The sequence below is a fragment of the Neurospora tetraspora genome (genome assembly GCF_033439725.1).
Source record: "Neurospora tetraspora strain CBS 560.94 chromosome Unknown B0H65scaffold_5, whole genome shotgun sequence".
In the NCBI taxonomy this organism is placed as follows: Eukaryota; Fungi; Ascomycota; class Sordariomycetes; order Sordariales; family Sordariaceae; genus Neurospora; species Neurospora tetraspora.
The window spans coordinates 2402451-2427615 of NW_026944387.1; the positions used below are offsets into that span (position 1 = coordinate 2402451).

Below are 25165 nucleotides of genomic sequence, written 5' to 3' on the forward strand. Positions count from 1 at the left end.
GGCATGATAGTCCACGCTATCTCGCAGACGAGAGATTGATGTGAATGTAGCAACTACACTACGTTTGGTATCTCAGCGTATATATATTCTTCGTCAGTGTTTGTGTGTTGAAATGTCTCTACCGAGGTAGATGTATGTGTGAGAGTGCTGTGTGAAAAAGTTAATTGTCTGTATTATATATCATCGAGGGCATGACATGACAGCTCATGTTGTATACGAGCATGTAAAGCAACCTTCGTGAATATCTCTTCGCATAATTGTTCTTGGTCTTGTCTACATGTCTTGCCGTTATATGTGAGTGTGATTGGAGTAGGCTATTGTATTATATATCATCAAGGCATCACAGCTCATGCTATATAGGAGCATGTAAAGCAACCAAGGTGAGTCAGTATCTCTGCGCGCATCTTTTTGGTTTGTGCTTGATTAGTGGTATTCGCCCGATGTGTGATGCGTGAGTGTTGGTTGTATGAAGTATGTGTATTATATATCATCAAGGCATGACAGCTCATGCTATATAGAAGCATGCGTAGTACATTTTAAAACGTTTCGTTAGACTTTCTCGTCACTCTGTCGCTGAGGACGACCCACCCGCCTATAGCATCTTTTCTCTCTTTGATCATAGCCTGTCCTTTCTGGCTTGGCATAGCATGGGTGAACCTCATCCCATCCCTGACGCCCGGAGCCTGTCTATCTAGGCAAAAAAGAAAGATAGACCATATCCTATTATAACCCCGACCCTCATATGCCGCTCGCACTATTACATCTGTGTACCTTTTGTTGCAAATGAGCCCTCCCATATGACCCATATTTGGGTAAAGTGGTGGAAGCTCTTTACGTAAGCTTCTGCTTGATGAAAAAGGTGCGGAGATGCGAGAGCTGCCAGGCGCAAGTGATGCCGAGGACGATGAGCTGGATCAAGACCCAGCGGACGATGCGAGAGTTGGTGGATTCGGATTGATCACGGAATTCGGCTTCGCGTTCCTGTTTTGGTTGAAGATTATCTGTTAGCTTCTGTCCCTCCCGGGTTCAAACATCCCCCATCCCACCCCATTCGGCGAAAGGGAGAAGACTTACTCTCTGGAAAACCTGCTCCCTCCTGATATCCTGCAGCCGGTTGTTCAAATCCTTGGCCCGCGTCGCCAGATCCTGCAGCTTGCCCTTGTCGGCACTCTCGATCGCGCTCGACTCGCCGATAGCCATGTCCAGCGTCAGCTTGATCCCGCCGTTCGGGTTGCTAACCGACATCCAGCTCGACCGGCCTGAGGTCGACGTGGGCGTGAAGCAGATGCGGTGGTCGCCCGCCTCGGCGGCGGTGAAGGTGAACTTGCCGCCGGGGCCGCCACGCTGGGAGACGACGCGGTGGTCGTTGTCGAAGAGTTCCTAGAGAGGGGAAGGGTTTGTTAGTTATCGTCAAGGCAAGGAATAAGGGGGAAGAGACTGCCTGTCGTGGAAGGTAGGTAGGTGGGTAGGTAGGTGGTGGTTGGAATAGGTGGGATGGATAGGGGTCAGGGGTAGCTTTGGTAGCTTAAAGAGGTATCAAAACATACATCTACAGAAATGAAGATGTTGATGCCATCGTGCTTCTGCCACGAATGCCTCTGGTCGTCCCATTCCTCTGCCGTGTAGTGGCCAACCACAAGAGTGTCCTTGGGCAATTCCTCGTAGAAGCACTTGGGGGTGGTGCCGTCGATGAAGAAGTGGAGCGCTTGAGCAACGGCGCCCAGCGAGAGCAGCGGGAGGAACGACCTCATGGTTGTGGTGTGTCTGTGTTGTCTCTATATATTGCGCCGAACAGGGCGATTGGGTAATTGTTGTCGAGGAAAAGAGGCGGCGACCGTGGTTGTTATTGTACCCGTCTGGTGGTTGTTGCGCCAATGCTGTATATAGGTACACTGAGGGACGGAGGGGGGGCGGGAATGTTGGTGATGCGCTGTGGTGGATGCTGCACCCTTTCACTGTAGCACACTCGAAAGTCGCGACCGCAATGAGAGAGCTTGGCCTTGGGAAGCTGCCACGTTCAGAAAATCGAGCCGGGGCCATCCAGAGTCCCAGGGGCTCCGCTTCCACCTGCCTGGGTCTGGCCTTCCCTTCTGTGAGCGGCAGGCAATGAGCAGTCACGTGCATTCACGCTTCCTCGAGACCAACCCTAACCCTTCCAAGTGGTTGTGAAAGCGTGAAGGTCTCCACTAAGAATCTTTTCCAGCGACAACCAACATTCCACAGACCGCGTCGTTTCAACAAGATTCCCATCGCCAGCTTGCAGTTCATCCAGTTTCGATATTCTTCATTACGGGACACAAGCTAAAACCCAAATTTGTAATGTGCTCTGCCTAATATCGCGAGTTGATTTTATATCAGGCTTTCTTTTGATGAATTTTGGGAGTAGGGCGGTCCGAGGCAGTTCGACGTTCACTGAAGTTACAGGCTCGTTTGCGTATTAAATCTTTATTTATCCCCAGTTCCTGGTTGCGGGTTTCGGTGTCCTTCTCTTTTTGTTTTCGACTCCTAACCCCCTCCTCCCGGCGCCCCACATCATGACATCCCACGACGTCCGTGACGTCCTCAACCTCCCTTCAGACCATGCCGGGCCGAGGCCGTCCAAAAAGGCAAGGACTGCTGCACCACGTCCAAACCTAAAGGGCCTCGCTCGTGAAGTACAAAACCTGGGTGGCGACAACCCCATCGCCATAGTCCCCGAGGTCTCTATCTTCAAAAAGCGAAGGACGGTCAGTCGCAAACCGGCCGCCAAATGGGAACTGAAGGCCTTCACGAACTCGGCCAGAGGGGATGATGGCGCCCTTGTTTTGAGGCATTGGAAGAGGAAACCGGATGGAACTGAAGGGGGGCAAGATGGTTCAGCTGAAGGGCAAGACAGTGCGGCGACAGCAGAGAACTCGGCCGATAAGCCCGAGGACTCGTCATTTGCAAAGTTCAACGTCCGGGTGTCGGTACCGCAGTACAGCGAGGATCAATACAACACCAACTTGAAGCATCCCGACTGGACCAAGGAGGAAACTGACTATCTGCTGGAGTTGGCAAAGGATTTTGATCTACGATGGCCTATCATCTGGGACAGGTACGAGTACGCTCCTCAACAGCCCGAGGGTGAGACTCCCGACGGCATGGCTGTGGTGCCGGCATCCAAGCCCCGGACCATGGAGGACTTGAAAGCGCGATACTACGAAGTTGCTGCCAAGATGATGGCCGTTCAGAAGCCTGCTCAGTACATGACCAGGCCCGAGTTTGAGCTCTATGAGATGATGCTACACTTCGATCCTAAACAGGAACAGAACCGCAAACGCTTCGCCGAAAACACCTTGAAACGATCCAACGATGAGGCTCGTGAGGAGGAAGCTTTGCTCCTCGAGATTAAACGTATCATGGCCCGTACGGAGCGGTTCAACGAGGAGCGTCGTGAGCTGTACAACCGTCTCGACTACCCTGCAAGCGAGTCGGACATCAACTCCTTCAAGACCTCCGCCGGCCTACAGTCTCTCCTGCAGACCCTTCTCAACGTGGACAAGTCCAAGAAGCGCAAGAGCATCATGGGTCCCGAGAACGGCGTCCCCCCAGCTGCTGCTGCTGCTGCTGTTGCTCCGCCCGCTGCCGCTGCCGCCGCCGCCGCCGTCGCAGCCGCACCCGAAGTGCCTCCGGCCGCTAGCCGGAGGGAAAGCCTCGCTGCCTCATCCACTGCCGGTGCCAATGACCATCACGAGCCCCCCGCCCGCGAGCCTCCTGTGCGTCATGAGCGCCAGGACTCTCGTTCTCACCACCGCAACGAAAGCCGCAGTGAACGTGCCGACCGTCACGGTCACGGCCACCACCATCGCGACTCGGTGTCCCAAACTCCCGCCACCCCCGCCGAGCCGCCCACCCCCGCTCCTGCTCCCGCTCCGGCCGCCAACAAGAAGAAGGGCCCTCAGCAGCCCGAGCGTCGCAAGCTGTCGGAGAACGAGGAGCAGGTTTACGGCGTGTCTCACCACGACCGCTTGGGCAGCGGCCCGACGTTCCGCTACGAGAAGATCAACAAGCTGTATAGTCACAAGTCCGGTCAGCAGCAGATGCGCATCACGAACCTGCTCCTCGAGCTCGACATCCCCGCCCGTCTTATTATGCCTACGGCGGCGGTGACGGCGCAGTTCGAGGTCCTCTGGGGCGCGGTCACGACGCTGGTGGATCTGAGGAAGATGAGCGATAAGGTCGATGCGGAGATCAAGCTTGAGGAGGCCAAGAAGGCAGAGAGGGAGAAGACTGCGAGGGAAGAGGCGGAGGCGAGAGGAGAGACGGTGGAGAAGAAGGATGGCGAGGAGGAGGGAGGAGGAGGAGGAGAAGCTGGAGGAGCAGGCGATAAGGAGAAAGATGTCGGTGGTGGTGGTGACGATGCCAAGGATAAATCGGCTGAGTCTGCTCAGGCTGATGAGCAGAAGAAGGATCAGAAGGCAGAGGACGCCAAGGCGCAGAAGGAGCAACAAGGTGAAGGTCAACAACAACAAAAGAAGGATGGAGAAGATCCTGCGGCGACAACAAAGGAGGGTGGAGGCGAAAAGGGACAAGGAGATGCAGCAGCGGCGACAGCGGGCGAGAAAGGAGCTGAAAGTAGCAGCAGCAATCAGCCAAAGATCAAGGAAGAGGCGGATGAGAACGGTAGTAGCAGTGGAGCAGGAGCAGGTGCAGGGGCGCAACAGCACAAGCGGAGTGCCAGCGTGCTCAGCAATGCTAGTGATAGGAGTACGAAGAAGCAGAAGAAGTAAGCTTGTGAGTGGGCTGGCAGTCAGAGCTAGGCAGTATCTCGGTTCCGGTGGCCTGGGGGATGGGCGCTATCAGGTTGATGTCCGCTGTGTGCGGCTAGTGGTAGTGGATGGCATACAGAGGGTGGTTGTATTATTAGTTAGTTCCTTGTGAATAGGTATGCAAGCGTCTTTATCTCATTATCTTTATTTCCTCTGACTGTGATGCTTTCAGAACACTCGGGGCTTCTGCGTGTTCACGCCGCTGGTTTGGTCCGAAGTCCATGGCTGAAATGCTATCAAGGGAGACCTGACAAAGAACGATAAGAAGGTGAAGAGACACGTAACCTGAGTCCTCAAAAAGCAAGGTGAAGAAGGTATGAACGGGAAAGTGTAAGAAGAGTGATGAGACAGCTACCGAGTCAAAAGACGGGGAAGAGAAGCTGATCAGACCTTCGCAATGAGGGTAACTCAAAGGTTCTCCCCATGCACAGGCAGAAGTAGTACCTATACTTCTACGAACTCATACCCTTCGTGTTGGAGGAAACTCGGAGAAAGATCGGTTCATTACCAAGAATAGATGACGACGATAAGACACGTGAGTTTCTATACCATTCTCTCATAGCGCTCTTCACCTCCAACATACTATCTCTAATCACTCGATTACAACACTAACAACCCACACACCAGCTCGAAACATATGGTATGATCCTCCGCCAACAAACTTCTTCCCGTTCGCAATATCTATTCTATTCATCTGGGGTCCAAGTAGGGTACTGATATCCATGATATCTACATGTAACGATGGGGCACAGAAACATGTGTAACACGTGTGAAGCTATCTCGACAAATAATGAGAGCCAAGAGACATGACATATTACCACCCATGTCTTCGATACTATGTATTGCTATCAACGGACTACAGGGCATCACTCTTTGGGGGCAGAACAAGCGGTGAACTGCTCAATCAACGATGGTCACCCACTCCAACATGCCATCTTCCTGTTCCTAACTACCGGCACATGGTAGTAGCTCTTCAGCTTGACAATCATATACCCTTTCATAGGTACTTTTAAGCTAATCAACCATGTGTTTTATGCTTTCGTAAGGCACAGCACACACACGTGTGAAGCTATCTCGACAAACAATCCCTGCCAAAGCACCATGGCAAAATCCCACTTACGATTTCGGTATCATTCATTGCCAGATACAATAGAGATGGGTAGGTAGTGTCAATAACCAGGAACTCAGTCCTTGGGCCTTGGAGGGGGCAGAACAAGCGTTGAAATGTTCACTCATATGTGGGGGTAACTTCAACATGCTACCTTCCTGTTCCTAACTACCGTTATGTGGAAATGGCAATAACTCGCGCCTTTAGCTTCGGCCGATCATGTCACCCTTCTATATAATGCCACGCTTGCATTGTTCACCGTGTGTTTTCTTGGGTATCCTTCCGTGAGGCATAAAACCACGTGTGTGACATGTGGCCGATGTGGATACAACGCACGAACTTCAGCTTACCACGCTTTCATACAATCTTTTGTCGTCGATAATGTTACCAATTTGAACGAATTCTTGAACAGTTGTTGGGGCCGTAAAATCAGGGTTGTGTAGTTATTGGCCATGTGGTTTCTTATGCTATGCTTGAGGGAGGCACCGGAACACCGTGTTGGTATACAAGACACTCCAGCTGAGTTTGAGTGGTTATTAAACTTCAGCTGTAACGTTCATCGCGCATTCATCTTTCATGCCATGTTTTTTCTTTTCCGGGATACTACGGTTGCATTTCTTTAACAACTGTTGGAACTTGAGACACTTGATCAGGGTAACAAGCTGGTTAACCGGCCATGTGTTTTCTGGAGGTATGCGTGCGGGAGGCACAGATCCACGTGTTGGCATATAAACCTTCAGCCTCAATACATGTACAGCTGAAATACAGGGAGGTAGCTGGTTAGCTATTGATTTGGGGGCTAACAAACAAACAACGCTATTGATTGTTTTTTTTTTTTTTTCATTTCCAAGGAATGCAATGAGACTTTACCTCATGGTTTTGTCTAAGAAGTCGAAATTAGATATAAGCTGGCACGTGGCTTATGAAAATGCCTTCAGCTTTTGTCGATCACTTAAACAGCCGCATGCAAGGGAAACTAGGTAGTGTTGTTATCCAGAAGAAGGAGTTGGGGGCTAAAGCAACATATACGTTGGCGAACTACATATGCCGGCCTTGTAGATAATGTAGGTAACTTGAGCAAACGCCCCGAGTGCGAGGAGTCTATAGAAACACTCCCCATCATATACCAGCATATCACGATACCAATTATTGCATACATGTGAACATCAAAACCAACAACAGCTTCCAGGTGCATAGAGCCACATCAGTTACCGTACCCTGCGTACCTAGAGGTATGTCTTGTCATGTGCCTCGTTTACCGCAGAAACTCGGGCCGTTCATCTTCGGCTACTAACAGAATTTGTGTGCAAGCTGTGAGCTATCCCAGGCTCTATTATATAGACGCAACTTGAGTGCCTTAGGGTTTGGGTTTTGAAAGAGATTCGAGGAGTCTGCAATGCTAAAGATGCCTCAAACGTGCTTAAAATGCGAATAACTGACGACGAACGGCCCGAGTTTCTGCGGAAACTCTTTACTTGTAGTCCTTTCCTATACGTCATGCCATGCATCAAGATTTGCGAACCTCTCACTGCCTCTCTGCCTCTCTGCCTCTCTGCCTCTCAGCCGCGTGCAGCCGGCCGCGTGCGGCTCTACCGTACCGTCCTCGCTTGCGTACCGAGCGTACCTGCCGGTTCGGTGAGCCGGTGTTCAACTTCGCCCGACGCAAGCATATATGGCGCACAGTATTCATCTCGCAACCGCCATGCAGGTAAGTAGGGTAGGCAAGTCATAGCCCCGATACTAGGTATGCACTCGGCCACTGCTGCTGCGTCCGCGCGGTCCAAGGCGGCTACATGTACATATCCCTTAGATGCCACGAGTGCTTACCGTGCCTACCTAGTGTCTATGCATCACGGCTGGCCATGTGGCCCGTTGCGGTACTCAGTATTGCCGATTTCTTGGTATGTACCTCGTATGTATGCATGCAACCAGGAAGAGCCGCCCCCATGCCATTTATGCACGGGAGTTGACGAAAGAGAGACCACAATCCGAGATAGCTCGGATCGACAAACAGACGGGCATGCTTTGACGACGTGACCAACGGCATGTGAGGCACCGGAGAGTAGACACTTGGAAGCTGTTACATGGCACATCAAGTGACCCTGGGTACGGTGAGTTGGCACCGCAGATTCTGACCAACGTCATATCAACTTAGTTGCTAACCAACTACCTGTACTCACTAACTACCCAACTACTGCCGATAACTACCAGAGTTATATCATCCTTCCTTACTGCCCCCTTTTACGCTTTCTAAATCCAACCAACCACCCTATCCTATCCTGATAATAAGCAAAGGGGTATATAGTGCTATTAAAGTCGCAGATAGCCGAAACCGCAAGATAAAGTCAACCAACCTGGAACCACCCCTCCGTAGGCACTCGTTTCGTTCATCCAGATTCGCTCGCTCGCTGGGACACCTCCTTCGTAGAAACATGGCATGACGTAGATAAAAGTCGTGAGGATGGTGATAATGATGCTTCTTCGATTTTCGAACGACATCCTGGCAATTTGATCGTAGCGGCGTGTCGTTCTTCTCTGTCCTGTCCTTTCCCATCCCATTCCATCCATTCTTCCTGATCCAAACCCATGTTTCCTTTCGAACCACCCTCCCGCCGATCGATCCATTCGCCCCCACACATAAATGTGACAAGTAGTAATTAGAGGAGATAGAGAGGAGTAAGATAATAAAATGGAAATAACGGTAAACATATGCGAGAAATAAACAGAGACGGGTTTCATCCGCTGGTTGGAAACTGCAGTCCGTGGTTGGTTGGAAAGACCAGTACATAAGTAGATCGAGGTCTGATCGCGGTAGGAGGCGTGGGGACACACAGCCGTCTGTCGAGCCCATCACAGTGAGACCAGACAATAACAGCATCAAGCTGGAATGCCTCGGTGCATGCTTGCTTTCCGTCCGATGTAGATGCTGTAAGGAGCAACGTCCTAAACATAATCCCGTCAGTATTGACACTCTTGGAGGTTGACTAAAGAATAAAACTCACCCTCGAAACGATTGATCCAGCCCCAACCGTTGACCCCCTTCCGATTTTCACACCAGGCAAAATGACCACATTTGCAGCAATCCAGACATCGTCATCAATGATGACTGGCTTGCCAAACTGCGCACCCCTGTTTCCGTCACGGCGCCTCCAGTCTGTGTAGCAGCTGTTTGTGTAGATGTTGACATTCGGGCTGATAATGACGTTGTGGCCAATGCGTACCTCGCAAGAGTCGGTGATCAGGCAGTTCCGGCCGATAGACACGTTGTTGCCAATGGAGATGTTGTACCCATAGTCACAGTTGAACGGGGCCTCGACCGAAACGTGTTCACCAACATGACCAATACGGCCTATGGGTGATAGTTGGTTGGGCGTTAACTGAACACCTTCGCGTGGGTGCAAGATCTCCTTAAAAAGTCGTGCGCGTTCAGCAGGTGATACGCCAATGCTAGGGTTGGTCGAGTTATTGAATCTCCAACAAGCTGCATTGCATCTCTCGCGTTCTAGCACAAGCTCCTTGTCGAATGGATAAAAGGCTCGGCCACTGATCATCTCATCTTTCTCCCTCCGCACGTGGGGCACGGTAGCGCTGGACGGAGTATGTGACTGCGCATGGGATAGTGCTAGCTGCGCAGTCGCCTGTACGGCACTTGATGGTGGCTGAGACGTGATTAGAGGCTGAACCGCTGATGTTGGCGTGTCCGTTCGACTACCATGAAGATTGTATGGAGGATGTGCGGAAATGGCGCTTTGAGGAGGCGGTGGTGGAGGTGGTGGTTGATGGTCAGGGTCCGTCCTCGTCAAGTCATGGAGCGGTGGCACTCTCGCGTACTCTCTTAGGGGTGTCCGGGCACTGATGGGTGTGGGGAAAACGTTTGAAGGATAAGCTGACAGGGCAGACAGTTTGTTGTCTGGGCTAATAACCGATGCACTAGGAAGAGTTGATGCCGTGAGCCGGTCGTCGTCGCTTTGAAGAGGCCGTCCTTGAGGGGGTGTGATGCGGAGAGTGGGTTGCTGCCCACGCGCCATCGGGAAAGGCTCGCGCTGCTTTGGTTGGCTCAGTATCGGGGCAGTGTTGCTGGTATAAGGAGGGATCGGTTGCTGCGGCATCCCATATGCTCCAGGAGGGACATAGTTGGGATCCTTGGACTCGATGGTGACTTGGGCTGGTTTGCTCTCGGGCTTCTGCCAGTTACCCCTCTGTGGTGGGTAACCGGCACATTGGAATGAACCCTTGATGCAGTTGGTACCTTGAAAACAGTTAGATAACCCAAAGGCAATTCACGATCAGACTAAAAACTCACACTGAGGCTTGGTCTCATCACACTTCTTTTTCCGCCGTCTGCAAGTCAGGCAGCCGGTTTTCGTCCGATTGCTGAAATTGCGCTTCCGCTTCTTGGGATCAGACTGAACGGTGCCATCTCTGCGCTGCTCAGGGGTATACTGATCCGAGTACCGGTTGTCGTCGCCATCGGGGCTCTGATTATCGTAGTCGCCGCTGTCTGCTTGACTGGTCGCTCTGCGCATGTGTTCGCCCATGGGCTCCTCGGACTGGCCGGATACTGGTCCGGCCGAATAAGCTGCATCGTAGCTTGCGTTCCTCTCACTTCTGGCCTGCTGAGAGCGCCATCGGTCATCGCTGTCACGGTTTTCGTAACTACGATACCCTTCCTTCTGGGGAGACGGATAGCGGTCATGGGAGTTCGACTGAGGCCGTGAAGGTTCGTACTGCTCGGCCTTCTCTGTTACCTCGGGCCTCTCCATTCTCTCCATTCTTTCCGTTCTTTCGAACCTCTCGGGTCGTTCAATAGGAGTTCTTTCTGTTCTTTCAAACTTTTCGGGTCGCTCGGTAGGAATGGGTGAAGGCCTGTGCTCTCGCCTGGGAGAGTGAGAATCGGAATCTGCCCGCATCCGTTTTGGGGCAGGTTCAGCATCGTGGTAATTTGCCGTAGGATACGGAAGCCTTTCACGGGTCGAAGTGCCCCAGTTTTCCCGGTCCCGTTCTCTCTGGCTGACTGCAACATCACTAGCGGATCTCGGGTCTGGACCAGCAGACTGTCCGTTTCCGCGTTCAGGCTCCCGAGCACCATTGGAGATCTCAGTTGGCCTGGGCGATGACCCATTTAGAGCTGTGAAAGTCGCCATGTGTGATCGTGATGCTGATATGTTTGGATCTCAGCAAATGTTCCCCCAACTGAAGCTGGCGTCCTTTACGCCCAAACCCCGATAATCGTGCGCAGGCGTAGCTGCTTCCTGGGTTGAAGGCAAGTGGTCAAATCGTTAGAATATGGACCGATGATGGCAACGCGTAAGATGAAGGACGGTCCCCAGAGTTGCCGCCGTCAGTATATGTGAGAGGTCGAAATCCGTACGGCTGATGTAGGCAATAGGCGCTGTTAAAAAATGGGAGTTGGTGATGGATGAAAATTGGAAATGATGAACTCTGGGGTTCAACTGTGAGATAGCAGACGGGAAGCTATGTGACTGGAAGATGCCCGACAGTGCCAGACGCGATCAAGCAAGTCTCCGTCAACGGACAGAGGTGCAGAAACACGACAGCCGGCGGTGATATATGGTAGCACGCAGGGTAAACAGAACCCCTCAACCTGTACCCAAAGGTGGATGGACTCTTTGCGTGCAGTAGGATCGTGAAGTTCCTGATGAATCAGCGTTAGAAAAAGTGTGACCAGCCTGCAGGATTTCTCGGATGCGATGCGTGCGTGTATGTAGTGGAGGCGGGGGGTGACGGGGTGACGGAGTGACGGGGGGTGGCCGTGCCTTCTCTACCCTTGGAGAAACTGATGTGAGGTGAGGAGCAGATATGATGCTTGCTGCAGGGGCGCTATGTGAGATGCTTGGGGAGAGGACGATGATGAGCAGCAGCAGCAGCAAGCAGCAGCCTTTCGTCGGAGGTTGCGATTCTGGAGACTTTGCAACTCGGCGCGGGAGGAGCTGGCCTGGCGAGGTGGCTCCGGGCTGGAAGCACCACCCTCGTCTCGACGCTAGCTGGCTGGAGCTCCGCTGCTGACTGACACTGGCCAGCTGCCCATGACCCCTTCTGGGGTAGCTATGGGTGTGGACTGAGGACAGGAATGTTGGGTTGTGTTGCAGGGCCACGACCCACCAAACCGAACGCTCAAGCTCAAAAGCCCAAATGGGCCCAGTCGCAGCTTGGTAGACTTGGCAGCGGTGCCCAGGCAAGGTACCTTACAGTGGAGGTTGAGCGTGGCTGCGACCCCAATGGTCTCTATGGTCTCGATGGTCCCCAATGGTCCCAAATCCCAATGGAGTGACGACCGCCGCCAATGGGACCCCGGATTGCGGGTGTGGTATGGCGTGCGGACATGAAATGGGATGTGCTGTGGATGATACAAACAAACGGGAACCTGAACGCTGTACAGTGTACTTGCAACACTTGGTACGAGACCCGAGCAGAAAAAAAAAAAAAAAAGTGACAGAGCTACCCGACACGGGGCACAGCGCACAGAGAAAGGATGTGACGAGAAGTACAGGAACCGAGTCTTGTTGACGAAAAGGAAGAAACACCGACCTCTCTCAGCAACGCGCTATACGGGCCCCCATCTATACTGCCAAGACTGCGTCCTGAATGCCAGCAACGAAACGTCCATCAAGTACGAGATGCTAACTCCAATGACCAGCCTACTTGTTCGCGCCTGATGATACAAAGGCCTTCCGGATTGCTAAAGTTTGATGTATGTATCAAGTATATATCTGGCCCTCGTCGGCTCTTCCCTGCGGGCCGGTCGTTGCAGAGTTTCCGTCGGTAGAGGTGGTAACAAACAAAGTCGCGGGTAATGGGTCGAGTTCTCGGCGTGTGTGCGAGAGAGATTGCGTGTGAGCCTGTGTTCTCTTTTGTGTTTTCCTTTTCGGAGCAAGGGTATGACACGTCAGAGCAAAGACCCATGGAATAAATACTGGATGGAGATAGCCGGGGTCATTCAGATGTACACTAAGACTCGGGCTGTTTGGCGCGCCTTTTCCTCGGTCTTTGCGACCTTAAAAACACCCCCGCAACTGATGGAATCCAGAGACGCGGCCAGTACGGTTTGGGGTCATGTTTTGAAGACCAGCATGCAGCAACTCGGATAGAACCTTTTCGGCTCAATCAATGCCGACCTCACTATCCAACGTTTCAACGCTTGGTAAGCAGGAAACGCACGAGGAAGCAGATGGTCGGAGCTTTCATGAACAAGTGCGGTGTGCCCGTAGCTACGTGGTGAGGATCGGGGTGATAGAGCCCGCTGGTGCTGGAGCCTAGACGCACACCTCCTCTCTGCATGTAAATGCGGAGCGCTTGGTGTCCATTTAACGCGCGATTATGCGTCTGTTCGACCGCTGCCGGGAACAAATAACCGAAATGGGCCTCGTGTATCGCTAGCAAGTGGTCGGTATCCGCGCAGCTTGTACCGCTTTTTCTCATTCGATTTGGATTCGCTCAGAAAGGGTATAGCGGGCCGCCATACCTTATCTGGGCATATAAGCGAGTGCCAGACAGCTGGTTTATCCCTGCCACCACGTTCAAATACCCACTCTGGGCGGGTCTTGCTTCCGATCAGCTTGGAAAAGTGGGCAATACTAGACTGCAGCTGGCTAGAGCGAATCCAAATCGAATGAGAAAAAGCGGTACCGCTAATTCTCATTCAACTGGGTTTTATCTACCCGCAGAAACTAGGCCTACTCTAGTCTAGGACGCTTGCGCTGTTGTGTCATCCGCCGAGCCCGCTAGGGCGACTGTGTAATCCGATAAGGCGACTGTGTGGAGACATGCACTGGGCAAAGGTGTAAGTCCCCCAAGTTAACAGAGAAGGTTAGGGTTAGTTAGCGTTAGGGTTAGCGGTTAGGGTTAGTTAGGGTTAGTTCCGGGGGTGCAGGGGGCCGGCGAGAGGCCCCCGCATGTGAATGTGAAATCAGCGCCTCGAAAAGGGTCGTTTTGAGCTCTCGTTGTCGTCGTTCAAGATGATGACTTCTGGTGAGGATGTGGTGGTGATGCGAGCGCGCAAGCCGATTTGGAGCGATGCCAAGCTTGCGGTCTTGGCTGTCTCTGGCAGCGAATTTGTATAGCCCCACACAGTCGCCTTATCGGATTACACAGTCGCCCTAGCGGGCTCGGTCATCCGCTCTAGCCGCTGCGAGTCACTTGCATGCCAGCTTGCCATTCAAGCTTTGAGTGGTTCGCTAAGTCTGTCGGCGACGATGGCGCCCCAGTTCTGAGGTGACTCCTAGATATGCTAGACTGTAAGAGGGAAGGATGAAACCCAGTTGAATGAGAAAAAGCGGTATTACCGAAAACATCCATCCACGTCTAGCCCGGTCTGCCTGGTTCTTCTCATCGATAAAGATAGTGCAAGTCGATGGATGATCGACTGTTATGAATGGCTCCTTTGTTGGTATGGTTCTGGTCGATTAGCAGAAAGTCTACGTTCCTGCAAGTGGAATGTGCCTCTGGTAACAGCTCTAGGCAATGGCGGAGAAGCCCGGAGTGACGAGAGTATGGAGGGGCGCACCGCGCCAGCCTGGTCAATGATGCCCTGATCACTGGTGTCCGTGAGCGGGAAGCGAGCGGGAAGCGGCCGCACTGGGAGGCAGCACGACCATGTAGATCTCCGGCCAAACCGTGCACCGCTGGGATGGTACATCAAAGACCGTGTGGTGAGGTGAGGTCATGAGATGAAGAAAACAGATGACGTTTCTGAATTATCACTCCCGGTTGATGGGAGTTGTAAAGTGACGGAAAGTGAGGCCTCATTGTCGAATCTACTGTGCGCAAAATCGCTTTTACTGCGGTACGCCCTCGAGAGACGCCGTAGATCCGTCAACGATTCTCCACCATCCCCTACTGGGGAGAAGCGAAAGGGCAAACGAGCGTCGCTAAAACGGTATGGGGTGTGTCGAGAACACCACCAGCTATTGGGTGACATGGCGCCTGTTCAGGGGTGGATTGGTGGACTGCTGGCCTCTAACCTCGGTCGTCCTTGTATCGGTACCTCGTCCGATGGCCAACACACACTGGCATTGGTTCGCCGGTTCTTTGGACTGACGGTTTAAGGGCCCGTTTGGTTCAGCCAGCTGTTTTTTCTTTTGTATGGGAAATCGACCCCTGCAAAACAGCAAGTTGTTATATGCAGGCAGTTGGGGGTCAGTTTGCCCATTTAACCCAGCTTGGCTGCGTCAAAAAGTATCGCGCTAATGCAGGCGGTTCGGAAGGCCCAAGAAAGCAATTAGTGGGCCCATGCAGGCCAATTCTGCTTCTTTCTATCTTCATGCCCTTGGCAGAACCAACTACGAATCACAACCCCGGTTACAACAACGCGTCTTTTAGCCCACACGTCTTTGCTTGGCGAGCTTGGTACAAAGCAGTAGCTTTCTAGCTGCATTTTCCGCTTTGTACCCCAAATCAGCACGTCCAAAAAACAGCTGGCTGAACCAAACGGGCCCTAACAAGGAGCGGCCTGACCAGGGACATTTGAAGGCTTCAGGTAAATACCCCGGACAACGACAACCGCGAGCAACCGCGACCGCTTCAGATGCGCAAGCTGCTCTGACGAGTCGCCGTTGTCAACGACCGTTCTCAACACCATGCTTGATTCCTACCCCCTGATCCCCCTTCGGCACATGGTTCTTGCGCAAGGGTCCTGCACTTACAACCGAGCCTCTCATGGGCAGGACCTATAGTCTCGCCAAAGCGCAAGCTGGTGTTCAAGAGCGGCATATTGTTGACTGCTTTCACATCCTAACGGAGACGATATACCTTGAACGGGCCCCTTAATCCATCTTGACAGGGCATATCGCGTGACATTGTGGACTAGCAGTGGCCTACGGGGGTTGAGAGGCGACTACGGGCTGTTCGCGACTTTGCATCTAAGCGGACTGGTTCCTAGAGATAATCAGCATCAGATATGACCACGCCATTGATGATTATGGGGGCTGGAATGGACTTGCCTTTGCTCATCTGTCAACTATAAAAGCGAGGCTGGCCAGGCAGTCAGAAGTCCACTGCGTAGGATTGAACCCCCAGTCTTCGATATGAATCCAATTCGTACATATCAAACAGCATGGAAGGACTCGCTGTTGGTTCTTAGTCACTGGCTAGTCGATCACCGAGCAGATGACGGGCATCAACTACCGTTGCATTCGCCCCGTTCGGCGAACTTGTGGGCGAATGTACCACTGTGCCAGACTTTTTTCTGGCGTAATTGGCATGCTTGTGCGGAGCACAATCCCCTGCAGTTAGTACGAGCCATCGTGCTGAGGTATTACTGTTGCCTGTAGGACTTGAGTTAACTCCGCCTGTTCGTCCTGTTGAGACAAATCGCATCTTTGGAGAACGAACCGAACGTCTTCTTTCGTCTTGGGTGTTCCAAAGCCTCCTCGTGCTCTCAGACGGACCCCGCCTTGCCCGCAAACCATAGGCGTTGGGCTGTATCATCATTGCCGAGATGTGTGGTGAGTGAGAGCGTGAAGCGAAGTCAAGTCTCACATGAAGGTGACCAATAGGAAGTACACGACAGGGGGTGTAGTCCCATGTAATTTGGCGCGACGTATTATTCTCTGTCCTCTCATGCGCCTGCGTTTGAAGTACTGCGTACAGTACGCTATGAGGAACGGCGATGATTTGTGGCAGCTAACGCAGGCTGGCTTCGCAGGGTAACACAGATGAAATGCGGTCTGATGAATGCCGCATCGCCAGCTAGCAAAGCGCGATGTGTGGACTTCGACTGAAGCTGTTAAGCGTTGTTAAACGCCGTTTCTTGCACCCGGAGCAGCGGCGGCTGGCTTGTACAAGGATTGACGGACAGCAGCCCGTATTGAGTACGCGGAAGAGGGCAGTGTATATCGGCAAAACCGTTCATGTCGAAGTGCCGAACGTCAAACACTTAATGGTAATCTTGGCCAGGACCTTTTAGCCGTAAGAGTTCGTGATAACTGTACGATTCAGGCGTGAGGTACTCTAGCCTCCAGTCTCCCACCTGGAGATGCCCTCCGGCGGCCAAATTAGGCCAAGTGCACAAGAGCAGCAAGCTGTCGAGGGTGTTGGACCACCTGCCAGAATGCAACCACAACGGCGTACTGAAAGTTACTTCATAACTTGATTGTGGCGCTCTCATGGCAGCGTTTGATCATGTCACTGTTCCCGGATGTTTCCTTTTGGGTCTGTTGTACGTAGCGGATTCGGTGGGAGATCGTGTCCAGAATGCCAGGTGAGTTCATTGTGTCAAAGTTGAGCGTTAAATATAGAAACGTGCGGGCCCGTTTATAGGAGACCAAGATGCGGGATTCTTTGGTTCCATGGGAAGAATGCCGAAGTGAAAGTCAAGTAGATATTGTAGTCGCATTTCGCCCGCTTCAACATTTCCGTGTCAGCAAGTGTGGGAGTTGCGGCGGCGGCTGTCGCTATCAAGGGCTGTCGTCGCGCGTGCTATGTAATCAATACCGTTAACGTTACTAGCGCAGAACTTTCTCGGGATGTTTACCGCCAAAGCTTGACGTGCGATTGGTTACCTTAACCAAGAGACAGCAGACAGACTGGGTATGATTGGATGACAGCTGGATACGTGCGGCCTATTAAAGGTCGAATCAAGGCCCATTCTTAGAAACCAGTCGTGACTGGTACCCGACCATGCCCTTTGCAGATAAGAAGGCTCGAAGGGGATGGTGTGTCTCCTGAGCTTCCAAGGTTATGGTTCTCGAGATTTACAGCTGCGACGGGCTGCTGGCATACCACACAGTTTGCCAGCTGTCGACTTGTATAGGCGTGCTGTTCGACACACACTGGTCGACATGTACGGTCCCTGGTAGGATTTGGCATATCAGATCCGGCTAGGCGGATCTTTTGATTCTGAGCGCGCCAAAAACGCATTTTGGGACTCATTGTCCACAGTCCGGTGTTGTGCAGAGAGCTTCACCACTTGCGAAATGGTGAAGGAGCTGCATATGTAGAGGCTCAAGGACCCAACGAGAGTGCCTGGGAGTGCTATGTATTATGAAAATCAGTATACGTGATCCAAGGCGATGTTGGGTGAACTGATCCTGTTGTCGACGACTTAGCTTGCCCTTAATCAGCCACCCTGGTCCTATAACATGCGTGACGAAACAAGAGTCTGAGCGGTCGCCTGTCCTGGTAGCCTGTCGTGCCTGTCTCCCCGCCTTGCATGCCATCGAGAATCGAAGATTCATGGGTCATCGCTTGTCCAAGTCTCGAGGACGGCTTGATTCCGCCATGGTCAGTGCTGCCCCTGACGCTGTTGCGATGAACCATGGACGACCCGTCTGGGACTTGGGGCCTTGGGTTGATGGGGTGACAGGGTGTGTAGTGACCAGTGGCCTGCCTGCCGTCGTTTCCTCGTTTCTTCGTTTCCTCCGACGCTTCTGGAGCCTCCGCAACAACGGTCTCAATCATGTGCGTTTCAAACAAATTGGGAATTCGAGATTCATTGAAGCTCGCGAATTGACAGTCATGTTGGAATATCCAAAAGTGTCTGGCATATGATGAAGGCCCAAGCGGACTCGGAATGTGGGAGAGGGGAGGAGGCAGAGGAGAAAACTTCCATTTGGTTGCAGAGTGCAAGACCGTGCAGGCGCTGTGCTGTTGTTGGTTCCTTGGGGAAGCAGTTGGAAGGAGGTGCCGACGAGGCAACAGCAAAGGACTGGAAAAGTCAACGGAAAAAGATGGAACAAAAGGTGAGAATGCAACCCCAAGGTCGCGCCTGTCCCCTGCCATCCCTTTAACGGTGCAAAGTGACCATTTTTGCCAAGCCCTGGATTTTAGCCAATCGATTGCTCCCCTTCTTAGCGCCTGACATCTTTGACCATGCAGATACCTCGATTTTACCAGCATTTGCAGCACTTTTGTCACTGCAGGGGATGTCGTACAAGTGTGGGTAGAGAAGATGCTAGAATTAACTAATATATTTCAAGCCGAAATGAAGCTATTCCCAAAGTCGATTAACGTATATGGGCTGTCCAGTAGCGGTCTCGTTTATAAATTATAATATTATACGTCTGGCAATCGAGAAACGTACGAATGCGGTATGTAGAGGAGGAGCCATTAATATTAAAGGCTGCTAACTATCTAAATCGAGTAGATAAATATATAGTATAAGTACTTCGTTTTGAGAACTTTATTCTTATATATTCGTTTGTAGTAATTCCCTTAGTATTCGATATTAGGATTCGGTTCGGTAAAGCGCGGTACTAGATAGCTTATTTACTATAAAATGCTCAAATTTCGTTAATTAATTGGCTTCGAAAGTTTATATATATAGTCTAATTCTTTTAATAAAAGGGGGATTTATATAGCTTTTTCCTCTAATTAAGTAAGAGGTTGGCCGCAATAACTTCTATATAAAAATAATATATCGTTAGTATAGTATTTAGTAAGAAATTAAATGTAGGTAATATACTAAGGTAGAAATTAATTAATAATACTATAAATAATTTACGGCGGTAGCGATAATTATAAGTATTATACGCGTATAGTTAGTTATTAACGTCGACGTTATTTATATAGTAATTATATACTTAAATAATTAATAGTATTTAAATTCGCTTACTACTTTTATCGCTAAAGTGATTTTTTATAGCGCCTTTATAAGTACAACGGCGGTAGTATATATATATACGGAATTCGTTATTTATATATTATATAAATAAGAAGTTTACTATTTAGCGATTTTTTATATATAGGTATATTGCGCCGGTTTCTTAATCCTTTATTATTAGTATTTTTCCGCCTTTCTTAAGTTTGGGTATCGGGATATTTAAAATGAATTAATATAGTGCCCTAAATGGTACTTTCTTTTTCTTATTATCTTCGTTTCGGAGTTTAGCGAATTAAAGTATTATACGGTTAGAGTGTATCGTACCGGTAATCGCAATATTTTTAATACGAAGGTAGTTATTACATAATGACTAGTCAGCTAGGCCAGAGCATACTGGGACCAGGGCATACCGGATTCGGCATGTTTTGGCCCCGATACAATTCTAGGTAGTACTAGATAGTTAGTAACGGATTCGTTTCTATTAAGACGAATTCTTCTTTTATTCAATCAATCATTATCTATAACTAAAAATATTTATTTAGTAAAATTATTTATTGACCTAAATTCTAAGTTATAATTGATTGTAGTTCCTTAAATAGAATCCGTTACGTCTATTGTAACGATTTCCGCTACATATTAATCCCTTTGATAAATTCATTATTATTGGATTTTTCTTTCCTAAAAGAATCTGTCAATTAACGATTTTATTAATAGGTAGAATAGTGATTACGAGTTTAATTCTCCCTAATTCGTAGTAAGGAATTTCTATAGTTTAGAATTGAATAAGATTTTTTACCTTTATTATTACTTTGTAAATATTTTTACTCTATTATATTTATTTCTTTGTCCCCTTAAAATCGCGTCCCGTATTGTCAAAATAGTTCTTAATATTTAGACCGAAACTGATATTAAGAGAGTTAATAGTCTATATAGATTTTACGAACATTACTTTAATTACCCCTTATAGGCGAGCGTGGACGTTTACAATTTAGCGGTTTTTAATTACTATAAGAGAATTCGGCCCAAGCTTAGTAAAAGTATATTTTATATAATTAATAATAAATTATATAATGATAATAATATATTTATATATTATCCGCACTGAATTACCGACTTTAATATTATAAAAAGATATTTTATTTCTATCTTCGCTAAATTTAACGAATTCGTTACGAAGAATTATTAAATTAATTAAATTCTTACTATTTAAGAAATAAGAGTAAAGATAGTTAGAATAATTAAAGAGGAAATAGTTTTAACCCTATATAATATTAAGCCTTCCTTATTAACCGTTCTAGTCTCTTATTATACTGCCGATCTGTCTTCTTTAATTATAGTCCTATATTACGAAAGTAAATCCAATTTTAAAAGTAAGGGTAAAGCGGTCGATTAGATTTAGATAGGAATTAATCTTCTCCTTAAGGACGGATTAATTTATTTAGATATTAAAGAGCAGTTTTATATCGACCTTATATAAGTAGGTAGGTTAGTTAACCTTCGAACGTCGGATCTTATACGTACTCGTAGTTATATTAGTATTATAAGAATTATTCGGGGAATTTTCTTCGATACTGCCCCCGCCGAAGATAATATAACGGTTATATTAAATCGCCGCTTATTTATATTACTTTCGTCTTTACTAATTATTTCTTCGTTTTGTACGCTAGTGTTAATATTAATTTCCTATTCTATTATTAGTGTTATATCCAGTATAATTAATTTTAAATATAGGTTAATAACTTAATTAACGTTAAAGGTCCGCGTTTACACTAGAAATTTAAAGGAGGACCGTTAGGTAACCGAAAGATTACGAATTTAGAATTCTACTTTTAAATTTCTAATACTATTTAAATATAATAGGATTTCTATTTACCTAATATTATTATCCTTTATTACGTTTAGGATATTCGAAATTTATATTCTATGATTAAATATTATTAAATATTATCGCCCAATTATTAAGACCCTTCTATAGGAAGTAGAAGTATATTTAAAGATTAATTCCGATATTTCTGTATCCGATATTAAAATGTTACGCGAAGCGATGGTTTACAAGGGATGCTAATATAGAATAATAAAGTAAGCAACTAGTTGCTAGATAGAGTAATAGTGCGTAACGGTTAACGATAATTTTATTAAAGGAAGTTAAAGATAAGCACTATTGAGAGCCTCGATTTGGGACCTCGTATACAATTTTATAGAATGTAAATAAAATAGACGTTAGATTAATATAATGTAAATTGATAATCCAATCAATTTTAATAGAGGTTAATAGGGAAAATACTCTTATATAATATATTTTATTCGATACAATAATCCTACGCTTAATAGAATATATATTAAAATAAAGTAGGATATTTAGGTACTTATTTAGAATATCCTATAATATTTCCCCTTCGATGAAAGGAGAAGAGTACTTACAATTTACTAAAATTATTATTAAATATAAAATAGAAAATAAGAATTATTACTTTTTTTACTATTAATGAACTATCCTTTTTATATCCTATATAACCCTTGACTACCGAAAACTATTTCCGATAATTAAAATATTCTAATACGAGAACCGAATAATAATAAGCAATTAGCGTAGATAGTAAGGACGGAGGAGATTCTTAATAATAGCCGCGACGAAATGAGCGAGTATTAATATTATTATTATCTTCGTAATTATTTTCGTTAAACCTAGGAGGATCCTAACGTATACGTTTATAACTAAGCGGGGAATTATTTTACTTCCAATCCTCTATAATACTACTAGGACGCGGAAAGCGAATAGGTAATATAATATCGAAACGATTAATAGAATAGATAGCTATAGTATTGAATTTGTCTAATATATTAGTAAAGCTAGGCGTACCGCGAAGTAATATATCGTTAGAATTAATAATACGAAGAGGAATAATATTAGGCACTATATTAATATAATATATACGTATAATAAACGCCAATAAAGGAACGTAACGGATATAAAGTTTTTAAAATTTAATAAGTTTTTAATATATATTCGATAATTCTACCTTTAATTATTCTACTACTTCTCCCTAATAGAAGTTAAAATTTTCTAAAAAATACTTATATTTCTCGAAGGCGGTAGTAATAATATTAAAAATAGCATTTAAATTACCTATTCTAATAGTAACTGGGATTTCTTTAACGATTTCTATTTTATAAACGACTTTAATTTTACGTATAGGAAATTTACTTATAATAAACTTAATTACGGTTACTTCAACGTAATATAAATAACTTAAGCAACCTAGTAAATTACTTATTTATTTAGATAAATTAATATTATAATTAAAGTATCAAATAGTTAGTAACGTGATTTTTAACGGAATTTTATTAATAAAAGTAGGGTCGTTATTACTACGTTTCTTTAGAACGCTATTAAAAGCGCCTTTAATATTACGTACTAATTTATTCTATAAAAAACTATAAGTACTCGTAAATTCCTTCCTATAATTATTAATATTTATTATATATATTTTAATAATTTTCTCGATATCCGCGCGGAAATAGTAATTAATTTAAATATTTAAATCTTGGTAATTTTTATCGAATATATTAATTACGTTTTCAAAGAATAGGTAAGACTTACTTTTACTATTAGCCTCGCTATAGGTATTAGTATTATTACCCGATTAGATAATATATAAGGTAATTTTGCGCGCTTTTTTAAATATTATTTTAGCGTTAAATATATTAAAAAGGACGGTCGGAATAACTATTATAGGAATCGGACGCAAAATAGCGATAGCGTTAATAATTAAGAAATCTAATTCGTATTATTCTTAAATTTCCGAAAAATTGTAACCGTTAAAAATAATAAGGCGGCCGATAAAATTAATAGGTTATAAAATAATATTATTAGAATAGATAGGGTATTAAATTGTATATGAGGCGTAGCGGATTTCTTCTATTTAATTATAGTAAAAGGTAAAATTACTATAAGTAATGGAAACGGTCGGAATAAGTTCGAAGGTTTTCTCTAAATACGAAAGCTATATACGAATATTAAAATAGCCAAATAGGGTAGTAATTTAGTCTTACTAGTCGCTAAATCTACTACTAGAAATAAAGTTTTCGAAGATTAGCGCTAATAATATAGCCGATATAAAATAGTATAGGTTACTATTTAAAGCCTATAAAATTACTTAGTCGAAATTAATTTCAACGCTAATATAATCGATTGTATTATAGAAGACCGATAGTAATTAATTATTATAAAGTACGAAAAAGTAGTTGACTATTATAAGGGGTATATAACGGCGGCTATCGTTAGCCTTCTTATTATTAACGGTTAAAATACCGTTTAGTACGTAAAATCTAATATTAGGGTAATAATTAGATAGGTTATAAGGGCCGGTAAAATTATATAAACTGGTAAAATAATTAACAATATATTTAAAGCGAATATACTAGAAGAAATTACGTAAATATACGGTATTTATACTAGCGATACGATTAATAATAAAATTAGGGATTATAATATATAGATTATTAATATTAAAATTAATAGATTTGTAAGCGTAGCTAGCTATAATATAGTAATTAAAGTACCTTACTATAATTATTAACGTTAGGAAACGTTGATTTAATTCTAAAGTAAGCGGAGCCAATAGGTAATTTTACGATAGGGTACGAAAGTTATTATTAAGGTCGCTATTATTATTAATTTAATTATCGAGACCGTTTATAGGTTCGTTGCTAGGAGGCGTTAAAGGTATTTCGATATCTTCTATATTAATAAGTAATATAATAAGTAATAGGTAGAGGGATAGGCTTGGCGAATAAGGGGAATTGTAGGGATAGGGCAAATTATAATGAAATTAATAGAATAGAGAAGAAATTTTAAAAGGAAAGAAGGATTTTGAATTATATAAAAGGTTATATACGTATTAAAACCTTTCGATTCTATTCGACATTATATTCCTAATTGGTTACTGGGAGAGTTGTTTACCTTATACGATTATACTTACCTAAACCTTAGCGGTCTTACGTACTACCGCTATTCTATTAGAATAAAATAGAAAGGAAAGCGATGAAACTATAGAAATAATATAATATACTATAAACTGGCGATATTAATTGATAATTTCATTAAAATTGGGAATTCAATTAAACGATATTTTAGAAATTTTGATAAATTAAAAGTAAAAATTAAAGAAAACAAAAACGAAGAAAATTTAATAAAAGAAATATTCGCCTCCTCTCCTCCGCGTTACTAAAAACTTTTTTAATACTCTTACCAAATCTAACCTACGGTCGCCTATTTTAACAATTAATATACTAAATTACTTTCTTATAAATACCCCGGAACGGAAATTCTAATAGGTACTCTATATTGAATTCCTTTACCTTCTCCTTTAAATTCCTTATAAATTCGACACGTAATTCCTATATATTATCTTTATCTTGATATTTAATCTATTTAATAAGATATTTAATATTTAATAGACTTTAATTTTCAATTACCAAATTTTCGACTTCCTATTCCTTTTAACCGTTAACCTTTATAGGCTTAAGAGGCGGCACTTTACAATTGAAAGGATCTAAACTTTAAGCGGGCTTATAAAAGTAAATTACCGAAATAATTGGATATGTACGTTAATCGCCGGGTAGATTAAATTTATAAACTAGAGGGTTAATTTTTTCGAGAATTTTATAAGGGCCTATATATTCTACGGACTATTTCTTCTTAAACTA

General features: G+C 46.0%; 4 protein-coding genes across 4 annotated transcripts; 2 read left to right on the forward strand and 2 right to left on the reverse strand.

Moving 5' to 3' along the window:
* Positions 1 to 458: 458 nt before the first annotated feature.
* B0H65DRAFT_496237 (emp24/gp25L/p24 family/GOLD-domain-containing protein) lies at positions 459 to 1751 on the reverse strand (the record flags this gene model as incomplete). The annotated part of the gene is made up of 3 exons (XM_062827795.1): positions 459 to 981; positions 1075 to 1380; positions 1548 to 1751. The coding sequence occupies 3 exons, from the start codon at positions 1749 to 1751 to the stop codon at positions 832 to 834; spliced, it is 660 nt and encodes a 219-aa protein (XP_062680651.1). The 3' UTR covers positions 459 to 831.
* Positions 1752 to 2249: 498 nt separating this feature from the next.
* B0H65DRAFT_232111 (uncharacterized protein) lies at positions 2250 to 4991 on the forward strand. Its single transcript, XM_062822199.1, has 3 exons — positions 2250 to 2316; positions 2387 to 4906; positions 4963 to 4991. The coding sequence occupies exon 2, from the start codon at positions 2535 to 2537 to the stop codon at positions 4749 to 4751; it is 2217 nt and encodes a 738-aa protein (XP_062680652.1). The 5' UTR covers positions 2250 to 2316; positions 2387 to 2534; the 3' UTR covers positions 4752 to 4906; positions 4963 to 4991.
* Positions 4992 to 8194: 3203 nt separating this feature from the next.
* B0H65DRAFT_576465 (uncharacterized protein) lies at positions 8195 to 11042 on the reverse strand (the record flags this gene model as incomplete). The annotated part of the gene is made up of 3 exons (XM_062830661.1): positions 8195 to 8841; positions 8935 to 10147; positions 10202 to 11042. The coding sequence occupies 3 exons, from the start codon at positions 11040 to 11042 to the stop codon at positions 8634 to 8636; spliced, it is 2262 nt and encodes a 753-aa protein (XP_062680653.1). The 3' UTR covers positions 8195 to 8633.
* A 5979-nt stretch (positions 11043 to 17021) lies between these two features.
* B0H65DRAFT_443644 (uncharacterized protein) lies at positions 17022 to 18405 on the forward strand (the record flags this gene model as incomplete). The annotated part of the gene is made up of 3 exons (XM_062825639.1): positions 17022 to 17116; positions 17669 to 17710; positions 17964 to 18405. The coding sequence occupies 3 exons, from the start codon at positions 17022 to 17024 to the stop codon at positions 18403 to 18405; spliced, it is 579 nt and encodes a 192-aa protein (XP_062680654.1).
* Between the last annotated feature and the right edge of the window lie 6760 nt (positions 18406 to 25165).